The sequence below is a fragment of the Haliotis rubra genome, unplaced genomic scaffold (assembly GCF_003918875.1).
Source record: "Haliotis rubra isolate DU_JTF1 unplaced genomic scaffold, ASM391887v1 Scf1011, whole genome shotgun sequence".
NCBI lineage: Eukaryota > Metazoa > Mollusca > Gastropoda > Lepetellida > Haliotidae > Haliotis > Haliotis rubra.
The window spans coordinates 152,430-175,322 of record NW_025764906.1 but is presented as its reverse complement, the minus strand read 5'-3'; the positions used below and the strand labels follow the sequence as shown (position 1 = coordinate 175,322).

The window sequence follows — 22,893 nt, the reverse complement described above, 5'->3', positions numbered from 1 at the left end:
GATATTCCAGTGGGGAGGGTTACTGATCACCACACTGAGTGAGATATTCCAGTGGGGAGGGTTACTGATCACCACACTGAGTGAGATATTCCAGTGGGGAGGGTTACTGGTCCATATACTGAGTGAGATATTCCAGTGGGAGGGTTACTGATCACCACACTGAGTGAGATATTCCACTGGGGATATTCACAGTGGGGAGGGGGAGGGTTACTGGTCCCCACACTGAGTGAGATATTCCAGTGGGGAGGGTTACTGGTCATCACACTGAGTGAGATATTCCAGTGGGGAGGGTTACTGGTCCATATACTGAGTGAGATATTCCATCGGGGAGGGTTACTGGTCATCACACTGAGTGACATATTCCAGTGGGGAGGGTTACTGGTCATCACACTGAGTGAGATATTCCAGTGGGGAGGGTTACTGATCATCACACTGAGTGAGATATTCCAGTGGGGAGGGTTACTGATCACCACACTGAGTGAGATATTCCAGTGGGGAGGGTTACTGGTGCCTACACTGACTGCGATATGCAACAGGCTGAGTTACTTGTGCTGACATTGAGTGAGATATTCTATTGGGGAGGGTAACTGATCACCACACTGAATGAAATATTCCAGTGGGGAGGGTTACTGATCCCCACACTGAGTGAGATATTCCAGTGGGGAGGGTTACTTGTCCCCACACTGAGTGAGATATTCCAGTGGGGAGGGTTACTGGTCATCACACTGAGTGAGATATTCCAGTGGGGAGGGTTACTGGTCCATATACTGAGTGAGATATTCCAGTGGGGAGGGTTACTTGTCCCTACAATGAGTGAGATATTCCAGTACGTGAGTTACTTGTCCTTATAGTTAGTGACATATTACGTTTATTGAAATATTAAAGTGTATTTAAAAGTTAAAGGCCCCACATGTTGTCCATCAGTGGTACATACCTATGCCATGCGAGTCATGCCGAGCAGGACTTTGTCGGACATCAACACAGGAAGCAGCAACCTGTGACGCCCATCCTCGCTGCACAAAACGAGGTCCAACATCTCGAAGGTCATTCAAACTAAAACTGAGGCTGGGTCTGTAGGGCGGAGGGCTGGAGAAAGACACATGCACAACATGCAGCACATATACCAGTAGGTTGCCACACAAAGGCTATCTGCATGTGTAGTTTCGCAAACCACAGGTTGTGTAATGGGACAGAATCAAATTAGTGGAATCAACTCATCTCCACTTTATACATTCATTCAGTATCGTGTCAATCCAAGCAAGAGCATATTTATAAATTACTTCCTCACACACATGTATGTATCTGCATTACTTCCTCACACACATGTATGTATCTGCATTACTTCCTCACACACATGTATGTATCTGCATTACTTCCTCACACACATGTATGTATCTGCATTACTTCCTCACACACATGTATGTATCTGCATTACTTCCTCACACACATGTATGTATCTGCATTACTTCCTCACACACATGTATGTATCTGCATTACTTCCTCACACACATGTATGTATCTGCATTACTTCCTCACACACATGTATGTATCTCCACTACTTCATACCTGTCAACTCTCACGCATTTGGCGTGAGTCTCACGTTTATTGACAAATGTCACGCTCTCGCGCCTCCAAATAATAATCTCACGCATATCTGGTAGCCCAAAATAATTTCAAAATTAATAAGCATTTTTGTTCGTTTTTGCGTAAAGTTGAACATTGAAAGAACTCCTGAATGAACGAAGTACTAAAACGATGTTTATGCGAATGATTCTGCTTATTATTATTTATTAGCATGCATCTTTTAGTGTCAAAATAATGCCACCAGAAGGCTCCAAATGCTCCTGAAAATCACTAAACTTCATTTTCGGGGGCGGGGGGGCTTCGCCTCCCAGAGACCCCCCACCAGGGCGTCGCCCTCGACATGACCAGGGACTTCGGGCCCCTGGAGCCCGGCTTATTTTTTTCAGTCTCACTCCAAACTATCTTTAGGGGTTGACAGCTCTGCTACTTCCTCACACACATGTATCTCCACTACTTCCTCACACACACATGTATGTCTCTGCACTAGTTCCCCACACATGTATGTCTCTGCACTACTTCCTCACACACATGTATGTATCTGCATTACTTCCTCACACACATGTATGTATCTGCACTACTTCCTCACACATGTCTGTCTCTGCACTACTTCCTCACACACATGTATGTCTCTGCACTACTTCCTCACACACATGTGTGTATCTGCACTACTTCCTCACACATGTATGTCTCTGCACTACTTCCTCACACACATGTATCTGCACTACTTCCTCACACACATGTATCTGCACTACTTCCTCAAACACATGTATCTGCACTACTTCCTCACACACATGTATCTGCACTACTTCCTCACACACATGTATCTGCACTACTTCCTCACACACATGTATCTGCACTACTTCCTCACACACATGTATGTTTCTGCACTTCTTCCTCACACACACATGTATGTATCTACACTACTTCCTCACACACACATGTATGTATCTCCACTACTTCCTCACACACATGTATGTCTCTGTACTACTTCCTCACACACATGTATGTCTCTGCATTACTTCCTCACACACACATGTATGTATCTGCACTACTTCCTCACACATGTATGTCTCTTGCATTACTCCTCACACACATGTATCAAACACATGTATCACATGTATCTTTTACTTCCTCACACACATGTATCTGCACTACTTTCCTCACACACATGTATCTGCACTACTTCCTCACACACATGTATCTGCACTACTTCCCTCAAACACATGTATCTGCACTACTTCCTCACACACATGTATGTATCTGTGCACTCAAACACATGTATGATTCAGACCACTTCCTCACACACATGTATGTATCTGCACCACTTCCTCACACATGTATGTCTCAGACATTTCCTCAGACATTTCACACACACATGTATCTGCACTACTTCCTCACACACACATGTATCTGCACACCATTTCCCTTCACACACATGTATCTGCACTACTTCCTCACACACATGTATCTGCACTACTTTCTCACACACACATGTATCTGCACTACTTCCTCACACACATGTATCTGCACTACTTTCTCTCACACACATGTATCTGCACCACTTCCTCACACACACATGTATCTGCATCATACTTCCTCACACACACACATATCTATCTGCACTACTTCCTCACACACATGTATCTGCACTACTTCCTCACACACACATGTATCTGTACTTCCTTCCTCACACATGTATCTGCACTACTTCCCCACACACATGTATCTCTAACTACTTCCTCACACACATGTATCTGCACTACTTCCTCACACACATGTATCTGCACTACTTCCTCACACACATGTATCTGCACTACTTCCCCTCACACACATGTATCTGCACTACTTCCTCACACACATGTATCTGCACTACTTCCTCACACACATGTATCTGCACATGTACTTCCTCACACACACATGTATCTGCACTACTCCCTCCTCACACACATGTATCTGCACCACTTTACTCTCTCACACACATGTATCTGCACTACTTCCTCACACACATGTATCTGCACTACTTCCTCACACACACATGTATCTGCACTACTTCCTCACACACACAGTATGTATCTGCACACTTCCTCACACACATGTATCTGCACTACTTCCCTCACACACATGTATCTGCACTTCACTTCCTCACACACATGTATCTGCACTACTTCCCTCACACACATGTATCTGCACTACTTCCTCACACACATGTATCTGCACTACTTCCCTCACACACACATGTATCTGCACTACTTCCTCACACACATGTATCTGCACTACTTTCTCACACACACATGTATCTGCACTACTTTCCTCACACATGTATGTATCTGCACTTACTCTCCTCACACACATGTATCTGCACTACTCACTCCTCACACACATGTATCTGCACTACTTCCTCACACACATGTATCTGCACTACTTCCTCACACACATGTATCTGCACTACTTCCTCACACACACATGTATCTGCACTACTTCCCTCACACACATGTATCTGCACTACTTCCCCTCACACACATGTATCTGCACTACTTCCCCTCACACACATGTATCTGCACTACTTCCTCACACACATGTATCAGCACTACTTCCTCACACACATGTATCTGCACTACTTCCTCACACACATGTATCTGCACTACTTCCTCACACACATGTATCTGCACTACTTCCTCTCACACACATGTATCTGCACTACTTCCTCACACACATGTATCTGCACTACTTCCTCACACACATGTATCTGCACTACTTCCTCACACACATGTATTCTGACTACTTCCTCACACACATGTATGTTTCTGCACTACTTCCTCACACACATGTATCTGTTCCACTAACTCCCTCACACACATGTATGTCTCTGCACTACTTCCTCACACACATGTATCTGCACTACTTCCTCACACACATGTATCTGCACTACTTCCTCACACACATGTATGTTTCTGCACTACTTCCTCACACACATGTATGTATCTCCACTAATTCCTCACACACACATGTATGTCTCTGCATTACTTCCTCACACACTTGTATCTGCACTACTTCCTCACACACATGTATCTGCACTACTTCCTCAAACATGTGTGTGCACTGCCTACTCACACCCATGTATGTGTGTGCACTGCCTACTCACACTCATGTATGTGTGCACTGCCTACTCACACCCATGTGTGTGCACTGCCTACTCACACCCATGTATGTGTGTGCACTGCTGCCTACTCATGTATGTGTGCACTGCCTACTCACACCCATGTATGTGTGCACTGCCTACTCACACCCATGTATGTGTGTGCACTGTCTACACTGTCCTAGAATCTCTTTTGGGAAATTATGCCAAGTATTGCACATTACCGCATTGCCCAAGTGTGGGCCGACAAACACGATGACCAACCTTTCGACGCCTTCAAAATTCTTATATAAACTGACTATATCCTGACCTGGAACAAAACACATCATCAGAGCATACAGGACCCCTAAATATGTAATATACACAAAGAACTTAATTAAGCACTTCCTGTATTTTGGCAATGATAGGTTTTCAACATGTACATGTAACTTCTCATGGTGACCACGACGGAAAATTTTTGTTGCAAAACCATTGCGTGTCTTACATGATTCAAGGTCAATACCAAGTGTAACCTCCATGTAACCATATGACAGCCAGCACGCTCCTCCTTATACCCCGTCAACCTCCTGAAACTCTCATCATAAAAATGGAGATAAACCTTCACCTGCCATATCACTTCTCAGTGTATTTGGCAAAACCATATACTAATATCTTAAACAATAGACTTGTATTCTGGGCTGAGTGCTGCAATACAATTAAAGAGGAACAAGCAGGTTTCAGATGAAGATACTCTACCATTGACAATATCTTTACTTTACAGGCCCTTATCAGTAAATAAATCTCAAAAAAGGGTGGAAAACTCTATGCTTGTTTTATTGATTTTTCAAAAGCATTCGATTCTGTCAACAGACAAAAGCTCTTGTATCTATTCAAAAGAACAGACTTGGTTAAAAAATGGATAAAGTGTTGCGGTCTGTGTACCAAAACGTGAAAGCATGTGTACGTTCATCGAATAATGTAAACACAGAAGTATTTGAATGTTCCCTAGGGGTACGGCAAGGTTGTGTTCTCAGTCCATTTCTGTTCTCATTTTTCATTAATGAATTGGTCGATGAAATCACGTCCACTTGTACAAATGGCGTTCAGTTATTCCCAGACTTACTCGAGCTGTTCCTTCTTTTATTTGCTGATGACTTTGTTCTGTTTTCTGATATGGTAATTGGACTCCAAAAGCAAATTGATATTTTAGAGAACTACTGCGAAACATGGAGTCTCCAAGTAAATTTAAACAAGGCAAGTATTGTTGTATTTAAACATGGGGGCAGACTTTCTAGAACGGAAAAGTGGACCTACAAGCTTGCTCCAATTAAAGTTTCATCATCATACAATTACCTCGGTACCCCGTATGCTTTCTACTAGAAATCTCCCTTGGCAGGCATCTACAAACAGTCTGACTCTTAAAGCTAAGAAAGCTCTCATAACTGTTCAGCATAGTTTGTTTAAGTTTAAAAATCTCTCATATGAACTATATTTTAAAATCTTTGACACTAAAATACTGCCAATTCTATTTTATGGTTCTGAGGTATGGGGTATTCAAAGGTTTAAAAGCATTGAAAAAATACAGTTGCAAATATGTAAATGTTTTCTGGGCATCCGCAGATCAACAACAAGTGATATTGTATTAGGTGAATGTGGAAGATACCCAATCTATATCTTGGCACTGAAACGTTCTATTTTATATTGGTTGAAAGTCATCTTAATGTGTCATCACCGCTATCCCTTAAAGCCTATAAGATGTTACTGTATTTTTTTATAAATGCAAGTGAGGCTAGAGTTAAACATAACTGGGCTATGTTAATTAAAAATACATTGTTCCAACTTGGTCTTGGATATGCACAGGTTGGACAGGGAGTTGGGGATGCTACAGCTCTTTTATCTATTGCCCAGTAACGTGGTTGTAAGGATTGCTTTCAGTAAGAGTGGACCAGAAATATTCAAACTGGAAAATGTTCATATTTGTATTCTTTGTTTAAACAACATTTTATGTGTGAAAAGTATTTAACAGTTGTAAATATAAGGAAATTAGAGTGTCGCTATCGCATTTTCGATGTGGCTGTTATGATTTAATGTATTTTAAAAGAATATGTCATGCTACTGAGAACCAATCCTGCAAAATGTGTGACATGGATATTACTGAAGATGAATACCATGTCCTTCTCATATGTCCACAGTATGAAGATCTAAGGAGCTATTATATACCATCTAAGTATACGTCCTGTCCCCCATTTTACAAATTCTGTATACTAACGTCAACCGACCATGTACAGCTACTTCAGAATATTGCCATGTTTACACACCATGCTCTGTTAAAACGCAAACGCACTTGTACCACTCACCCATTATAACTGTTTCTAAGATGCTTCGGTTAAAGATCAAAGGCGCCGACAGTACTTTATCAGACGATAATGTGCACTTTTTGCATTACGTCACAATGTATTGGCATCACTGCGCCATTCTAGTCTGCCCCCTCATAATCAAACCATTTTGCATTACGTCACAATGTAAGCGACGTCACGATGCATGTCATCGTCATCGCCTCGTACGGCCTCCTACAGTAAACTTGGTTTGCAGTTGCTTCACACAGCTAACATCACTGGTGGAAACATTACATTTATGTTTTACGAGGGTTAAAACGTCTCAATTCGACTCACAAGTTTTCAGCGACACCGTAACGTTCACAATGTTTAAATTCCCACAATGCAATCGTGGAATGTCGCTTGACTACTCAGCTTCATCTGGATGTACTGATCTAAACTTACGTTGGTAGTAGAAATGCGACGTTCATATTGCCCCATATGGTTTACGTTAATCACAGATGTAATTAAAATTATATAGATAAGATATTTAATCTGAACGTAAACCGTCATCAAACTGTTATCATTTGTTTGTTTCTGGTAAAAGATCGGGTTTCGAATCCCCACATGGGTACAATGTGTGAAGCCCATTTCTGGTGTCCCCCACTGTGATGTTGCTGGAATATTGCTAAAAGCGGCGTAAAAACAAACTCAGTCAGTGTTTCCGGTAACGTTCGTCTTAACGAAGGGGAGCCGACACATCAATAGAACAGCAGGCCAGTTAGCCCCATGAGAGGATTCTTAATTTAGGTCACCGACACCGTCGTTTGTTTTCTGCCTTACATTGATCGTAATTATACTTAACAAGTATTGAATTTGGCATCTTAGAAAGGAACTACAGTTCGCTCTACCACCATGTATCGTGTAATAAAGCACTGAACTATTATAACCTTAAAGCACTCGGATGTAAGTGTCCTCGTACTTTAACTATAATAGTTCAGGGCGAAAGTGTGCTTTATTACACGATACATGGTGGTAGAGCGAACTGTATTTCTTATTTTTATGTTTACTATGGGCCTCTGGCCTACAGTTCAGAAAAAAAGAAGAAGATGATTTAGAGTCTACGCCATTTCTAGTGTAAAGCAGCTTCCAATTGTGCCAGGTTCTGTACAGGAGGATCCCCTCATGCCTTGTTGCACACGACGACCAGTCATGTCCCAGATATGCTCCAATTCGATAAGATCGGGGCTCATTCAATCATGAGATATGTCAGGGAGTGCTTAACTAAAAGTTCTTTGTGTATAAAATCATTTCACAATAATGTCCTATGCGATGCTCAGACGTGTGCTGACACAGTGCAACACCAAATTGGTCATACTAATAATAATTGTTATTCATATATGTTTTAATTTACTAGGCTTAGTTTTGTCTAACTGGGAGATGTTTATTCAACAGTCTCCACTACATGCCCGTTCCAAAACTTGCTATGAAAAAAGTGAGGGAAATTATTTCACAGAGTAGGTGTCACGTGCCAGGTCACATGGGCGACTGACAGGGGACGTCTCAAGTCATGAAAATGTACCTTAATTTGGTTCAGTTTTTGCGACTCCTTAATTTATTTCTATACAGTAATATAAATAGATATATATTTACGGAACTGCAGTGATTATTTAAAAGAATATATTTGTAAAATTAACTGTTATGCCAAATTTTGTAGGAAAAGTTGAGAAGGTCCCTATCCTGCTTACTTCTGGCTTTGCGATGGTGGAGATTGTTGTTTTCCACTGTGTCAACCAGCTGGTCAATTGTAATCAAGGCTAGGCTCATTTAATATGTAAAGCATGAACAAGGAATTCACATGCAGTGGAAGCTTACATATCAAAATAGTTTTTTAATGAAATGTTTAGTTATATTTTAAACAACATTACTGGCTATTAGACACAAGTTGACATAGACAGTCAGAAATAAATGGGGGATCTTCCACCCAGTGCATAAGGCCACCCAGTGTATAAGGCCACCCAGTGCATTAGGCCACCCAGTGTGTATAAGGCCACCCAGTGTATAAGGTCACCCAGTGTATAAGGCCACCCAGTGTATAAGGCCACCCAGTGTGTATAAGGCCACCCAGTGTATAAGGCCACCCAGTGTATAAGGCCACCCAATTTTTTATGCCACCCAGTGTATAAAGTTACCCAGTGTATAAGGCCACCCAGTGTATAAGGTCACCCAGTGCATGAGGCCACCCAGTGTGTATAAGGCCACCCAGTGTATAAGGCCACCCAGTGTATAAGGCCACCCAATTTTTTATGCCACCCAGTGTATAAAGTTACCCAGTGTATAAGGCCACCCAGTGTATAGGGCCACCCAGTGTATAAGCCAGCCAGTGTATAAGCCAGCCAGTGTATAAAGTTACCCAGTGTATAAGGCCACCCAGTGTGTATAAGGCCACCCAGTGTATAAGGTCACCCAATTTTTTATGCCACCCAGTGCATAAAGTTACCCAGTGTTTAAGGCCACCATGTGTGTATAAGGCCACCCAGTGTATAAGGCCACCAAGTGTATAAGGCCACACAATCTATAATGCCACCCAGTGTATAAAGGTACCCAGTGTATAAGGCCACCCAGTGTATATGGCCACCCAGTGTATAAGGCCACTAAGTGTATAAGGCCACACAATTTTTTATGACACCCAGTGTATAAAGGTACCCAGTGTATATGGCCACCCAGTGTATAAGGCCACCCAGTGTGTATAAGGCCACCCAGTGTATAAGGCCACCAAATTTTTTATGCCACCCAGTGTATAAAGGTACCCAGTGTATAAGTCCACCCAGTGTATAAGGCCACCCAGTGTTTAAGGCCACCCAGTGTGTAAGGCCACCAAGGTATAAGCCACCAAGTGTATAAAGCCACCCAGTGTATAAGGCCACCCAGTGTATAAGGCCACCCAGTGTATAAGGCCACCCAATTTTTTATGCCACCCAGTGTATAAAGTTACCCGTGTATAAGGCCACCCAGTGTATAAGGCCACACAATTTTTTATGACACCCAGTGTATAAAGGTACCCAGTGTATAAGTCCACCCAGTGTATAAGTCCACCCAGTGTATAAGGCCACCCAGTGTGTATAAGGCCACCCAGTGTATAAGGCCACCCAGTGTGTATAAGGCCACCCAGTGTATATGGCCACCCAGTGTATAAGGCCACCCAATTTTTTATGCCACCCAGTGTATAAAGTTACCCGGTGTATAAGGCCACCCAGTGTATAAGGCCACCCAGTGTATAGGGCCACCCAGTGTTTAAGGCCACTCAATGTATAAGCCACCAAGTGTACAAAGGTACCCATTGTTTAAGGCCACCCAGTGTATAAGGCCACCTAGTGTATAAGGCCACCCATTTTTTATGCCACCCAGTGTATAAGCCACCAAGTGTATAATGGTACCCAGTGTATAAGGCCACCCAGTATAAGGCCACCCATTTTTTTAGGCCACCAACTGTTTAAGGCCGCCCAGTGTATAAAGGTACCCAGTGTATAAGGCCACCAAATGTATAAGGCCACCCAATTTTTTATGCCACCCAGTGTATAAGGCCACCAATTTTTTTATGCCACCCAGTGTATAAGGCCACCCAGTGTATAAGGCCACCCAGTGTATAAGGCCACCCAGTGTATAAGGCCACCCAGTGTATAAGGCCACCCAGTGTTTAAGGCCACCCAGTGTATAAGGCCACCCAGTGTATAAGGCCACCCAGTGTATAAGGCCACCCAGTGTATAAGGCCACCCAGTGTTTAAGGCCACCCAGTGTATAAGGCCACCCAGTGTATAAGGCCACCCAGTGTATAAGGCCACCCAGTGTATAAGGCCACCCAGTGTATAAGGCCACCCAGTGTTTAAGGCCACCCAGTGTATAAGGCCACCCAGTGTTTAAGGCCACCCAGTGTATAAGGCCACCCAGTGTATAAGGCCACCCAGTATTCACCCAGTGTACCCAGTGTATGTATAAGGCCACCCAGTGTTTAAGGCCACCCAGTGTATAAGGCCATCCAGTGTTTAAGGCCACCCAGTGTATAAGGCCACCCAGTGTTTAAGGCCACCCAGTGTGCATAAGGCCACCCAGTGTATAAGGCCAACCACAGTGTATAAGGCCACCCAGTGTATAAGGCCACCCAGTGCATAAGGCCACCCAGTGTATAAGGCCACCCAGTGTATAAAGGCCACCAAGTGTATAAGGCCACCTTTTATTTTAAGGCCACCCAGTGTTTAAGGCCACCCAGTGTATAAGGCCAGCCACCCAGTGTTTAAGGCCACCCAGTGTATAAGGCCACCCAGTGTATAAGGCCACCCAGTGTTTAAGGCCACCCAGTGTATAAGGCCACCCAGTTTTTAAGGCCACCCAGTGTATAAGGCCACCCAGTGTTTAAGGCCACCCAGTGTTTAAGGCCACCCAATGTATAAGGCCACCCAGTGTTTAAGGCCACCCAGTGTATAAGGCCATCCAGTGTTTAAGGCCACCCAGTGTATAAGGCCACCCAGTGTTTAAGGCCACCCAGTGTTTAAGGCCACCCAGTGTATAAGGCCACCCAGTGTATAAGGCCACCCAGTGTTTAAGGCCACCCAGTGCATAAGGCCACCCAGTGTATAAGGCCACCCAGTGTATAAGGCCACCAAGTGTATAAGGCCACCTTTTATTTTAAGGCCACCCAGTGTTTAAGGCCACCCAGTGTATAAGGCCACCCAGTGTTTAAGGCCACCCAGTGTATAAGGCCACCCAGTGTTTAAAGCCACCCAGTGTATAAGGCCACCCAGTCTTTAAGGCCACCCAGTGTATAAGGCCACCCAGTGTTTAAGGCCACCCAGTGTTTAAGGCCACCCAGTGTATAAGGCCACCCAGTGTATAAGGCCACCCAGTGTTTAAGGCCACCCAGTGTTTAAGGCCACCCAGTCTTTAAGGCCACCCAGTGTATAAGGCCACCCAGTGTTTAAGGCCACCCAGTGTTTAAGGCCACCCAGTGTATAAGGCCACCCAGTGTTTAAGGCCACCCAGTGTATAAGGTCACCAAGTGTATAAGGCCACCCAGTGTTTAAGGCCACCCAGTGTATAAGGCCACCAAGTGTATAAGGCACCCAGTCTTTAAGGCCACCCAGTGTATAAGGCCACCCAGTGTTTAAGGCCACCCAGTGTTTAAGGCCACCCAGTGTATAAGGCCACCCAGTGTTTAAGGCCACCCAGTGTATAAGGCCACCCAGTGTATAAGGCACCCAGTGTATAAAGGTACCCAGTGTATAAGGCCACCCAGTGTTTAAGGCCACCCAGTGTATAAAGGTACCCAGTGTTTAAGGCCACCCAGTGTTTAAGGCCACCCAGTGTATAAGGCCACCCAGTGCATAAGGCCACCCAGTGTGTATAAGGCCACCCAGTGTATAAGGACACCCAGTGCATAAGGCCACTCACTGCATCAGGCCACCCAGTGTATAAGGCCACCAAGTGTATAAGGCCACCCAGTGTATAAGGCCACCAAGTGTATAAGGCCACCCAGTCTTTAAGGCCACCCAGTCTTTAAGGCCACCCAGTGTATAAGGCCACCCAGTCTTTAAGGCCACCCAGTGTATAAGGCCACCCAGTGTTTAAGGCCACCCAGTGTTTAAGGCCACCCAGTGTATAAGGCCACTCCCTTTCTCAGCCCTTCATTTCAGCTATGAATAACTGGCCTTATACATGACAATGTATGGTAAATTGAAGGAAGTAGAAAGTGTTAGACAAGATGCATCATTCAGTATGCACATGACAACTACATACTGCCAACTGCCAGTACCTAGGACAACAGGCCAAGCTGTTAGTATCAGACAGAGAATGCAGGGTGTCTTTACCTTCTGTATTTGGCTGGGGGGCCCAGCACTCTCACGTCCTCACTGGCCTCACTGCCAACAGAGCTTCCCTGCAAACGTATCAGGACAACATTAAAGATACATTAAGTAATCAGATAGCAGAGCATCTATATCTAATTTTATAACAGCATGCTTGTAATGCGCTATTTTCCATGTACAACATGCTCAAAGCACAAGACATAGAAATATATAAACAACAGACACTGAGAGATAATGAAGACTCGAGATACATGGAACACCATTCAATGGCTTATTGTTTGTAATCACTGGCTACTCTGGAGAAGTGAGTCTTTAGTAAGGATTTCAAAAAAAAGAAAAGGTCTGTACAGTCTCGTACAGGTGCGTAACTAGGAAAATTTTAGTTGTAAGCACAGCTTAAGGTTTTGATGAACGATTACAGCAAACTGACCAAAACATCAGGCGAACCTAACAAGCAGGTTCTAAGAAAAATTATCTGGAATAATAATAACGCAGTGAAACAATTTGTTACTTTTTCAAACACAGTATCAGGTCAACTGATAAGCATGAACCCATAAAGTACACGTACAATAAACCACAAAACAATAAAACCGAAACTCTCAGAAATACAGGAAAGTTGTAAAGAGAACAAAAACAAGAAGAGCTCAATCATCTATGAAATTGTTTGAAACAGTCAGGAACAGATCTGCTGGCATCAGTTACTGTATGCATCAACTCTACTTGAAGAGAAGTGCCAGTTTGTGGGTTTTCCCTTCTGCAAGATCATCCACCACCTTATCAAAGCTGACATCAAAATCCCTGTGAATATGAAGTAGTGCAAGTGCATTAAGCCGTTCCGTTACCATTCTTGACCTGAGATACGTTTTAACACATCTCATTGTTTTAACACGTCTCATTGCGCTGAAAGAACGCTCAGCAGTTGACACTGAAGACACTGGCATTGTCACAAGTGTTTTGAGGGCAACATGGATATTTGGATAAAGATCTTCTTTTGCGAAGTCCAGTGTTGCCAACAAACATGATGGTTTTTCCTCTGTTGGAACATCATCTTGATAACATGATCGCCTGATTTCTACCGTTTGTTGCTCATGTGAGTTCTCCTTCAGCTCAGTGAACTGTGCGAATATTCCCACACTGGGTCGCCATGCTGTGATTATACTGGGTGTGTCATTAACTCACTCACTATCTCACATTCAGTGTCATTAACTCACACGAGTCACTATCTCACATTCAGTGTCATCTGCTGTTCACATGAGTGAGAGCTGGTGACCCAATCCCTCAATTCCTGTTTGGCACACTGAGATCAGTGTCATCTGCTGTTCACATGAGTGAGAGCTGGTGACCCAATCCCTCAATTCCTGTTTGGCCCACTGAGATCTGTGTCATCTGCTGTTCACATGAGTGAGAGCTGGCGACCCAATCCCTCAATTCCTGTTTGGCCCACTGAGATCTGTGTCATCTGCTGTTCACATGAGTGAGAGCTGGTGACCCAATCCCTCAATTCCGGGTTTCTGGTTTGGCACACTGAGATCAGTGTCATCTGCTGTTCACATGAGTGAGAGCTGGTGACCCAATCCCTCAATTCCTGTTTGGCCCACTGAGATCTGTGTCATCTGCTGTTCACATGAGTGAGAGCTGGTGACCCAATCCCTCAATTCCTGTTTGGCCCACTGAGATCAGTGTCATCTGCTGTTCACATGAGTGAGAGCTGGTGACCCAATCCCTCAATTCCTGTTTGGCCCACTGAGATCTGTGTCATCTGCTGTTCACATGAGTGAGAGCTGGTGACCCAATCCCTCAATTCCTGTTTGGCACACTGAGATCAGTGTCATCTGCTGTTCACATGAGTGAGAGCTGGTGACCCAATCCCTCAATTCCTGTTTGGCCCACTGAGATCTGTGTCATCTGCTGTTCACATGAGTGAGAGCTGGTGACCCAATCCCTCAATTCCTGTTTGGCCCACTGAGATCAGTGTCATCTGCTGTTCACATGAGTGAGAGCTGGCGACCCAATCCCTCAATTCCTGTTTGGCCCACTGAGATCAGTGTCATCTGCTGTTCACATGAGTGAGAGCTGGTGACCCAATCCCTCAATTCCTGTTTGGCCCACTGAGATCAGTGTCATCTGCTGTTCACATGAGTGAGAGCTGGTGACCCAATCCCTCAATTCCTGTTTGGCCCACTGAGATCTGTGTCATCTGCTGTTCACATGAGTGAGAGCTGGTGACCCAATCCCTCAATTCCTGTTTGGCCCACTGAGATCTGTGTCATCTGCTGTTCACATGAGTGAGAGCTGGTGACCCAATCCCTCAATTCCTGTTTGGCCCACTGAGATCTGTGTCATCTGCTGTTCACATGAGTGAGAGCTGGTGACCCAATCCCTCAATTCCTGTTTGGCCCACTGAGATCAGTGTCATCTGCTGTTCACATGAGTGAGAGCTGGTGACCCAATCCCTCAATTCCTGTTTGGCCCACTGAGATCTGTGTCATCTGCTGTTCACATGAGTGAGAGCTGGTGACCCAATCCCTCAATTCCTGTTTGGCCCACTGAGATCTGTGTCATCTGCTGTTCACATGTTCCCTCAATTCCTGAGTGAGAGCTGGTGACCCAATCCCTCAATTCCTGTTTGGCCCACTGAGATCTGTGTCATCTGCTGTTCACATGAGTGAGAGCTGGTGACCCAATCCCTCAATTCCCTTGTTTGGCACACTGAGATCTGTGTCATCTGCTGTTCACATGAGTGAGAGCTGGCACCCAATCCCTCAATTCCTGTTTGGCCCCACTGAGATCTGTGTCATCTGCTGTTCACATGAGTGAGAGCTGGTGACCCAATCCCTCAATTCCTGTTTGGCCCACTGAGATCTGTGTCATCTGCTGTTCACATGAGTGAGAGCTGGCTGACCCAATCCCTCAATTCCTGTTTGGCCCACTGAGATCTGTGTCATCTGCTGTTCACATGAGTGAGAGCTGGTGACCCAAATCCCTCAATTCCTGTTTGGCCCACTGAGATCTGTGTCATCTGCTGTTCACATGAGTGAGAGCTGGTGACCCAATCCCTCAATTCCTGTTTGGCCCACTGAGATCTGTGTCATCTGCTGTTCACATGAGTGAGAGCTGGTGACCCAATCCCTCAATTCCTGTTTGGCACACTGAGATCAGTGTCATCTGCTGTTCACATGAGTGAGAGCTGGTGACCCAATCCCTCAATTCCTGTTTGGCCCACTGAGATCTGTGTCATCTGCTGTTCACATGAGTGAGAGCTGGTGACCCAATCCCTCAATTCCTGTTTGGCCCACTGAGATCTGTGTCATCTGCTGTTCACATGAGTGAGAGCTGGTGACCCAATCCCTCAATTCCTGTTTGGCCCACTGAGATCAGTGTCATCTGCTGTTCACATGAGTGAGAGCTGGTGACCCAATCCCTCAATTCCTGTTTGGCCCACTGAGATCTGTGTCATCTGCTGTTCACATGAGTGAGAGCTGGCGACCCAATCCCTCAATTCCTGTTTGGCCCACTGAGATCTGTGTCATCTGCTGTTCACATGAGTGAGAGCTGGCTCCCTCAATTCCTGTTTGGCCCACCCAATCCCTCAATCCCTCAATTCCTGTTTGGCCCACTGAGATCTGGACTGCACAGAGCAATCTTGATTACAATCAATCTTAGATGACATTTTAAATGTCTACTTTACAATTACCTTACAATTTTAGCATTATACTTGCACAAACACATCTAAGTTCAACTGTAACAAGAGTCATCAGAAGATGGCAAATCCACCCCGCCGGCCCCACATATTTGAAAGAACAAATCATCTGACAGTTACTTAAAGTCCAACTTGATTATTTTTAGACCAAGTCCAACACATTCCATGGAAATTAAGCAAACACTAAAATGACAAAAATCTGTAAATAGCAAAAAACACCACTTTGGGATCTGTGTCATATATCTGCTAGGTTTTGTTGAAAGATATTGACTGGTTTTCAAGTTGTGCTCCAGAAACGAAGTCCACCCCTCCCTTTTGAGACTAAGACCTACAAGTTTCTATGGAAACCAATAAAAATAATAATGAGAAACTGTAAATAGCAAAAGGCTTTAGGTTCTGTTTGTTATATTTCCCAGTTTTTTGTGGAAAAATATTGAACGGTTTTTGAGTTACGCTCCAGAAACTAATGATTATGGACGGGTGGACAGACAGATGAGATGGGGACTATATCCCCGCATTACATGCCGGGGGGATAAAAAGGATTTACAATTGTGATCAAAGATCAATTCAAAATCATAAATGGTGGAAGTATGAATACTTGACTATTATCTCTAGCTGTCTGCAGATATACACATGTTGCTCCACATACCAAACATTTATTAACCAACTTTTACCTCTCATATCAGAAATGTGAACCTCATAGTTTTTCCTAGGGAACCTAAGTAAGATTTCTACGATTCCAGGCAATGCAGCGATGGGCCTTGACCTAAATATGTTAAAAATAGTATTCTAAGAAATATTATTATTGTTGATAATGTTCAAATGTCTTGTAAATAACACACTGACACTTGATTGCTGAATGCCAACTGGTGGCCCAGAGAAAACCCCAAGACAACCAAGGAAAACAACCATAAACAAACAGTGACCAAATGCTATCTCACAAGATAAACACCTGAGTTTGGGTGTTATGACAACACTTGATAATCATTCCTGTTGCTGTATGATAAGGTATCATAACAGGGACTATGACTTCCGGTTAATAATACTGTCGGTCAACCTGTCCACTCAGTTATGAACTGGAGTTGCTTCCTGGACCAGACGTGCTGTCTAAGGTGCCACGCTTGTACGCGAAAGGTGCCGGATCAATCCCCACTTGTGACCTGGTGTAACTAAGGTGCCACGCTCAAAGGTGCCGGATCAATCCCCACTTGTGACCTGGTGTAACTAAGGTGCCACGCTTGTAAGCCAAAGGTGCCGGATCAATCCCCACCTGTGACCTGGTGTAACTAAGGTGCCACGCTTGTAAGCCAAAGGTGCCGGATCAATCCCCACCTGTGACCTGGTGTAACTAAGGTGCCACGCTTGTAAGCGAAAGGTGCCGGATCAATCCCCACCTGTGACCTGGTGTAACTAAGGTGCCATGCTGGTAAACGAAAGGTGCCGGATCAATCCCCACTTGTGACCTGGTGTAACTAAGGTGCCACGCTGGTGTTTAAAGCCGGATCAATCCCCACTTGTGACCTGGTGTAACTAAGGTGCCACGCTGGTAGCCAAAGGTGCCGGATCAATCCCCACCTGTGACCTGGTGTAACTAAGGTGCCACGCTGGTGTTTAAAGGTGCCTGGATCAATCCCCACTTGTGACCTGGTTCAACTAAGGTGCCACGCTTGTGTTTAAAGGTGCCTGGATCAATCCCCACTTTTGACCTGGTGTAACTAAGGTGCCACGCTTTGTGTTTAAAGGTGCCTGGATCAATCCCCACGCTTGACCTGGTGTAACTAAGGTGCCACGCTTGTAAGTGAAAGGTGCCTGGATCAATCCCCACTTGTGACCTGGTGTAACTAAGGTGCCACGCTGGTAAGTGAAAGGTGCCTGGATCAATCCCCACTTGTGACCTGGTGTAACTAAGGTGCCACGCTGGTAAGCGAAAGGTGCCTGGATCAATCCCCACTTGTGACCTGGTGTAACTAAGGTGCCACGCTTGTAAGCGAAAGGTGCCTGGATCAATCCCCACTTGTGACCTGGTGTAACTAAGGTGCCACGCTTGTAAGTGAAAGGTGCCTGGATCAATCCCCACTTGTGACCTGGTGTAAACAAAGGGTTGTCACAACGCCTTGTATGCAGTACACTGTGCACTTAAAAGAACCCACTCATCTGACAGTAGGTGACCAGATATTGGACACACAAACACGTGCAGACACCTAGTTGCAGGTATAGTAACGTGCAGTATGGTTGGACAAAATACTGTGACTCTGTGTCCCAGTACCTTGAGAGGATGAGGCTGTGTGACACGCTGTGCCTAACAGGCTGCATGAGTTGAATACTGCCCAGGGAGTTGAGATGGTTAAAAGAAAGCCAGAAAAAAGACGTCCGTCAATCAAGGGAACACTCAAGCGCCTTGAGCATGTACTAGTTGCGAGCATGTACTAGTTGCGAGCATGTACTAGTTGCGAGCATGTTCTAGTTGCGAGGCTATGTACACTATATAAATATCCTATCATTATCATCTTCTCCTGCTTGTTATTTAACCATAATCTACCATTTGAGCCGTTAAACTCACAATATGCAGCAAGAAGTATATGATTGTTCAACCATCCTCAGATCTCAGTAGAAATGGTAGTCACACTCAGTTGTCACTGTTTGGGCCGTTTTTATTATCCAGCTATGCCAATCCATGAAAAACTTTAAAATTAGTTTCATAGCACTTAACTCATTAAGGCCGAGAGACAATAAAGGGGCAAATTAATCAGCTCCTCACAGCGAGAGACGTGTTTATGGGGCAGGTAACTGGCAGTTTCTCACAGCGAGAGCCACATATATCCGTCAACAGAAAGCACCTCTTATTCAGCAAGAGACGCACATGTGTGTTGTACTTTTAAAAATCGCACTGTACCTATTATTTCAACCAATTTAGTACTACTGAGAAATATTAGCTTTTCTTACGAGAGATGCTACCTTCAGTGTCAATCAGAAGAAGTATTTAAAGTGTTTTCATAGCACTTGCTAATCATTATCATAGGCTTGTACAGCGTTTGGCTAATGAACACATGTCGGTGACAAAAGGGAATTATGATGTTTTACAGAGGTAACTGGCTGGTACTCGTCATTTGGAATGGATACTAAAATACTTCGTATGCACATTGACTGAATTAGATGTAATGGTTTAGAGGTTACTGTAGATTATAGTTTTTTCAACTTCCTAATAAATAGGAAACAATATACGAAATTTCAAGGACATACAAAGAATTCAAACACAATAGAAAAGTTTGAATTTACTTTTTAGGTATTCTTACGTTGTCATGTTTCATATAGTGAAACATAATGCATAAACATAAATAATTATACATCCAAGCTCGAATAGAGTAGACATAATTTAACTTACTAACAAGCATTGTCACTAAGGTGACATAATTCCCCACCGCATTTTATCAAATCAAACTTATAATGTAATGAAAGTTTAAGTTAAATGTCAACAAAATCATGACCAGTCAACCTCTCTTGATGTCTTGCTCTTTAGGTGTTCGAACACACACATATTTTCAAGACTGACTTTGACATGAATGTCATAGTGTATTAAATTATGCAAAAATAGTACTAAAGAAATTGCTTTTCGAAAAACATTTAAGGGAAGTCTTGAAAGTCCTTGAAGAAGATCCAGTCAACTGTTTTTGAAATATCTTGCTGACAATTCTGGTTAACATGCTCAAATCTTCAAGTGTCTCTGTGACCTTGAAAATTATGTGAAGGTCACCAAAATCGACTGGGTCCTGTGCCTTACCTAGATAAAGCTTTGTATTGAATATGAAGAAAATCCAGTGAACGGTTCTTGAGATAGCTTAACATGCATGTTTACATGCTGAAATCGTCAAAGTGTCACCATGACCTTGAAAATTATGTGAAGGTCACCCATCTCCTCTCTAAAAGTTACGGTTGGATCCTTTAGTGTGGCAGTATCCCATCTCCTCTCTACAAGTAACGGTTGGTTCCTTCAGTGTGGCAGTATCCCATCTCCTCTCTAAAAGTAACGGTTGGATCCTTCAGTGTGGCAGTATGCCATCTCCTCTCTTCAAGTAACAGTTGGATCCTTCAGTGTGGCAGTATCCCATCTCTTCTAAAGTAACGGTTGGATCCTTCAGTGTGGCAGTATGCCATCTCCTCTATACAAGTAACGGTTGGATCCTTCAGTGTGGCAGTATCCCATCTCCTCTCTAAAAGTAACGGTTGGATCCTTCAGTGTGTCAGTATTCCATCTCCTCTCTACAAGTAACGGTTGGATCCTTCAATGTGGCAGTATCCCATCTCCTCTCTAAAAGTAACGGTTGGATCCTTCAGTGTGGCAGTAAAGACTCATCTCTTCCAAAAGTTCTATATGAAGACAAAGTCATCAATATCCCCCGTAATGGCAAATATTCTTCATGAATATGTCTACGAATTATGATTATGCCCAATGTTGTGGTGTGTACATAGCAAAGTGGAAGGAGACTACTGAAAGGTTTCAAAGTTCAGCTCTAGAAAGGAGCACTACAACTAAAGTCAGTTGAAGCCAAAATTGTTGCCATGGAAACACACACAACAAAGTTTTTATCCAGAAATCCAAAACTACCAAAAGGAACCAGTTCACCACAGATCTATCTTTGTGCCAAGTTTGGTGAAGAAACATTGAACGGTTTAAGAGTTCTGCTCCAGGAAAAAAAAAGGTGCACGGATGCACAGAAGGAGTCCATTTTAATACCCCCTGCAAAACGTGTTGCGGAGGATAATAAAGATTGATATACCAGTGAAAATATAGCACCTCTACTGCAGTGTATTTTAATTTTGTGTAGTGCCATGAGCAGACACGAAGTGAATGGAGTTTTGGCGCATAACAAATTTACTGTATTATTATTATTACCTGTTGACTGATATCTGATGACAGTCCCCCTCACCTGTTGACTGACATCTGATGACAGTCCCCCTCACCTGTTGACCGAGATCTGATGACAGTCCCCCTCACCTGTTGACTGACATCTGATGACAGTCCCCTCACCTGTTGACTGAGATCTAATGACAGTCCCCTCACCTGACGAGATCCCAGTCCCCTCACCTGTTGACTGAGATCTGAATGACATCTGATGACAGTCCCCCTCACCTGTTGACTGAGATCTAATGACAGTCCCCCTCACCTGTTGACTGAGATCTAATGACAGTCCCCCTCACCTGTTGACTGAGATTTTGACAAAACCCCTCACCTGTTGACTGGCTGACTGAGATGTGATGGCCATAACATCCTTATCCTCCATGAAGCCTGCTTCTTCGTTCAGATCAGTACCTGTAGTGCATATGCTACATCACAAATGTGAAACATGAACACAAATGATAAGTGAGTCAGTTTTCACACATATCAGGAAGAGTGTGATATTTTATATCACATCATAAAAAAGAGCTATAAATGACATATCTCACAGAGCGTCAGTGTCAACTACACATCATACCTCACAGAGCGTCAGTGTCAACTACACATCATACCTCACAGAGGGTCAGTGTCAACTACACATCATACCTCACAGAGCGTCAGTGTCAACTACACATCATACCTCACACAACGTAAGTGTCAACTACACATCATATCTCACAGTGTCAGTGTCAACTACACATCATCATAACTACACATCACACACACAGTGCATACTACACATCATATCTCACAGAGCGTCAGTGTCAACTACACATCATACCTCACAGAGTGTCAGTGTCAACTATACATCATACCTCACACAGTGTAGGTGTCAACTACACATCACACCTCACAGAGTGTCAGTGTCAACTACACATCATACCTCACAGAGCGTCAGTGTCAACTACACATCATACCTCACACACAGTGTAAGTGTCAACTACACATCATACCTCACAGTGTCAGTGTCAACTACACATCATACCTCACACAGTGTAAGTGTCAACTACACATCATCATACCTCACACACACACATCATACCTCACACAGTGTAAGTGTCAACTACACATCATATCTCACAGTGTCAGTGTCAACTACACATCATATCTCACAGTGTCAGTGTCAACTACACATCATATCTCACACAGTGTAAGTGTCAACTACACATCATACCTCACACAGTGTCAGTGTCAACTACACATCATATCTCACAGTGTCAGTGTCAACTACACATCATACCTCACAGAGCGTCAGTGTCAACTACACATCATATCTCACACAGTGTCAGTGTCAACTACACATCATATCTGACACAGTGTCAGTGTCAACTACACATCATATCTCACAGTGTCAGTGTCAACTACACATCATACCTCACAGAGTGTC

General features: G+C 43.8%; 1 protein-coding gene across 1 annotated transcript in view; it reads right to left on the bottom strand.

Annotated features, from left to right (window-relative positions):
• LOC124269234 (tyrosine-protein phosphatase non-receptor type 13-like) overlaps nucleotides 1–22,893 on the bottom strand; it is a 223,031-nt gene that overhangs the window by 157,185 nt on the left and 42,953 nt on the right. The window contains exons 11-13 of the mRNA XM_046704256.1: nucleotides 21,802–21,881; nucleotides 12,877–12,944; nucleotides 935–1,086 (exon numbers count right to left, since the gene is read on the bottom strand). Coding sequence (XP_046560212.1) covers nucleotides 935–1,086; nucleotides 12,877–12,944; nucleotides 21,802–21,881 — 300 coding nt within the window. The remainder of the gene's footprint in view (nucleotides 1–934; nucleotides 1,087–12,876; nucleotides 12,945–21,801; nucleotides 21,882–22,893) is intronic.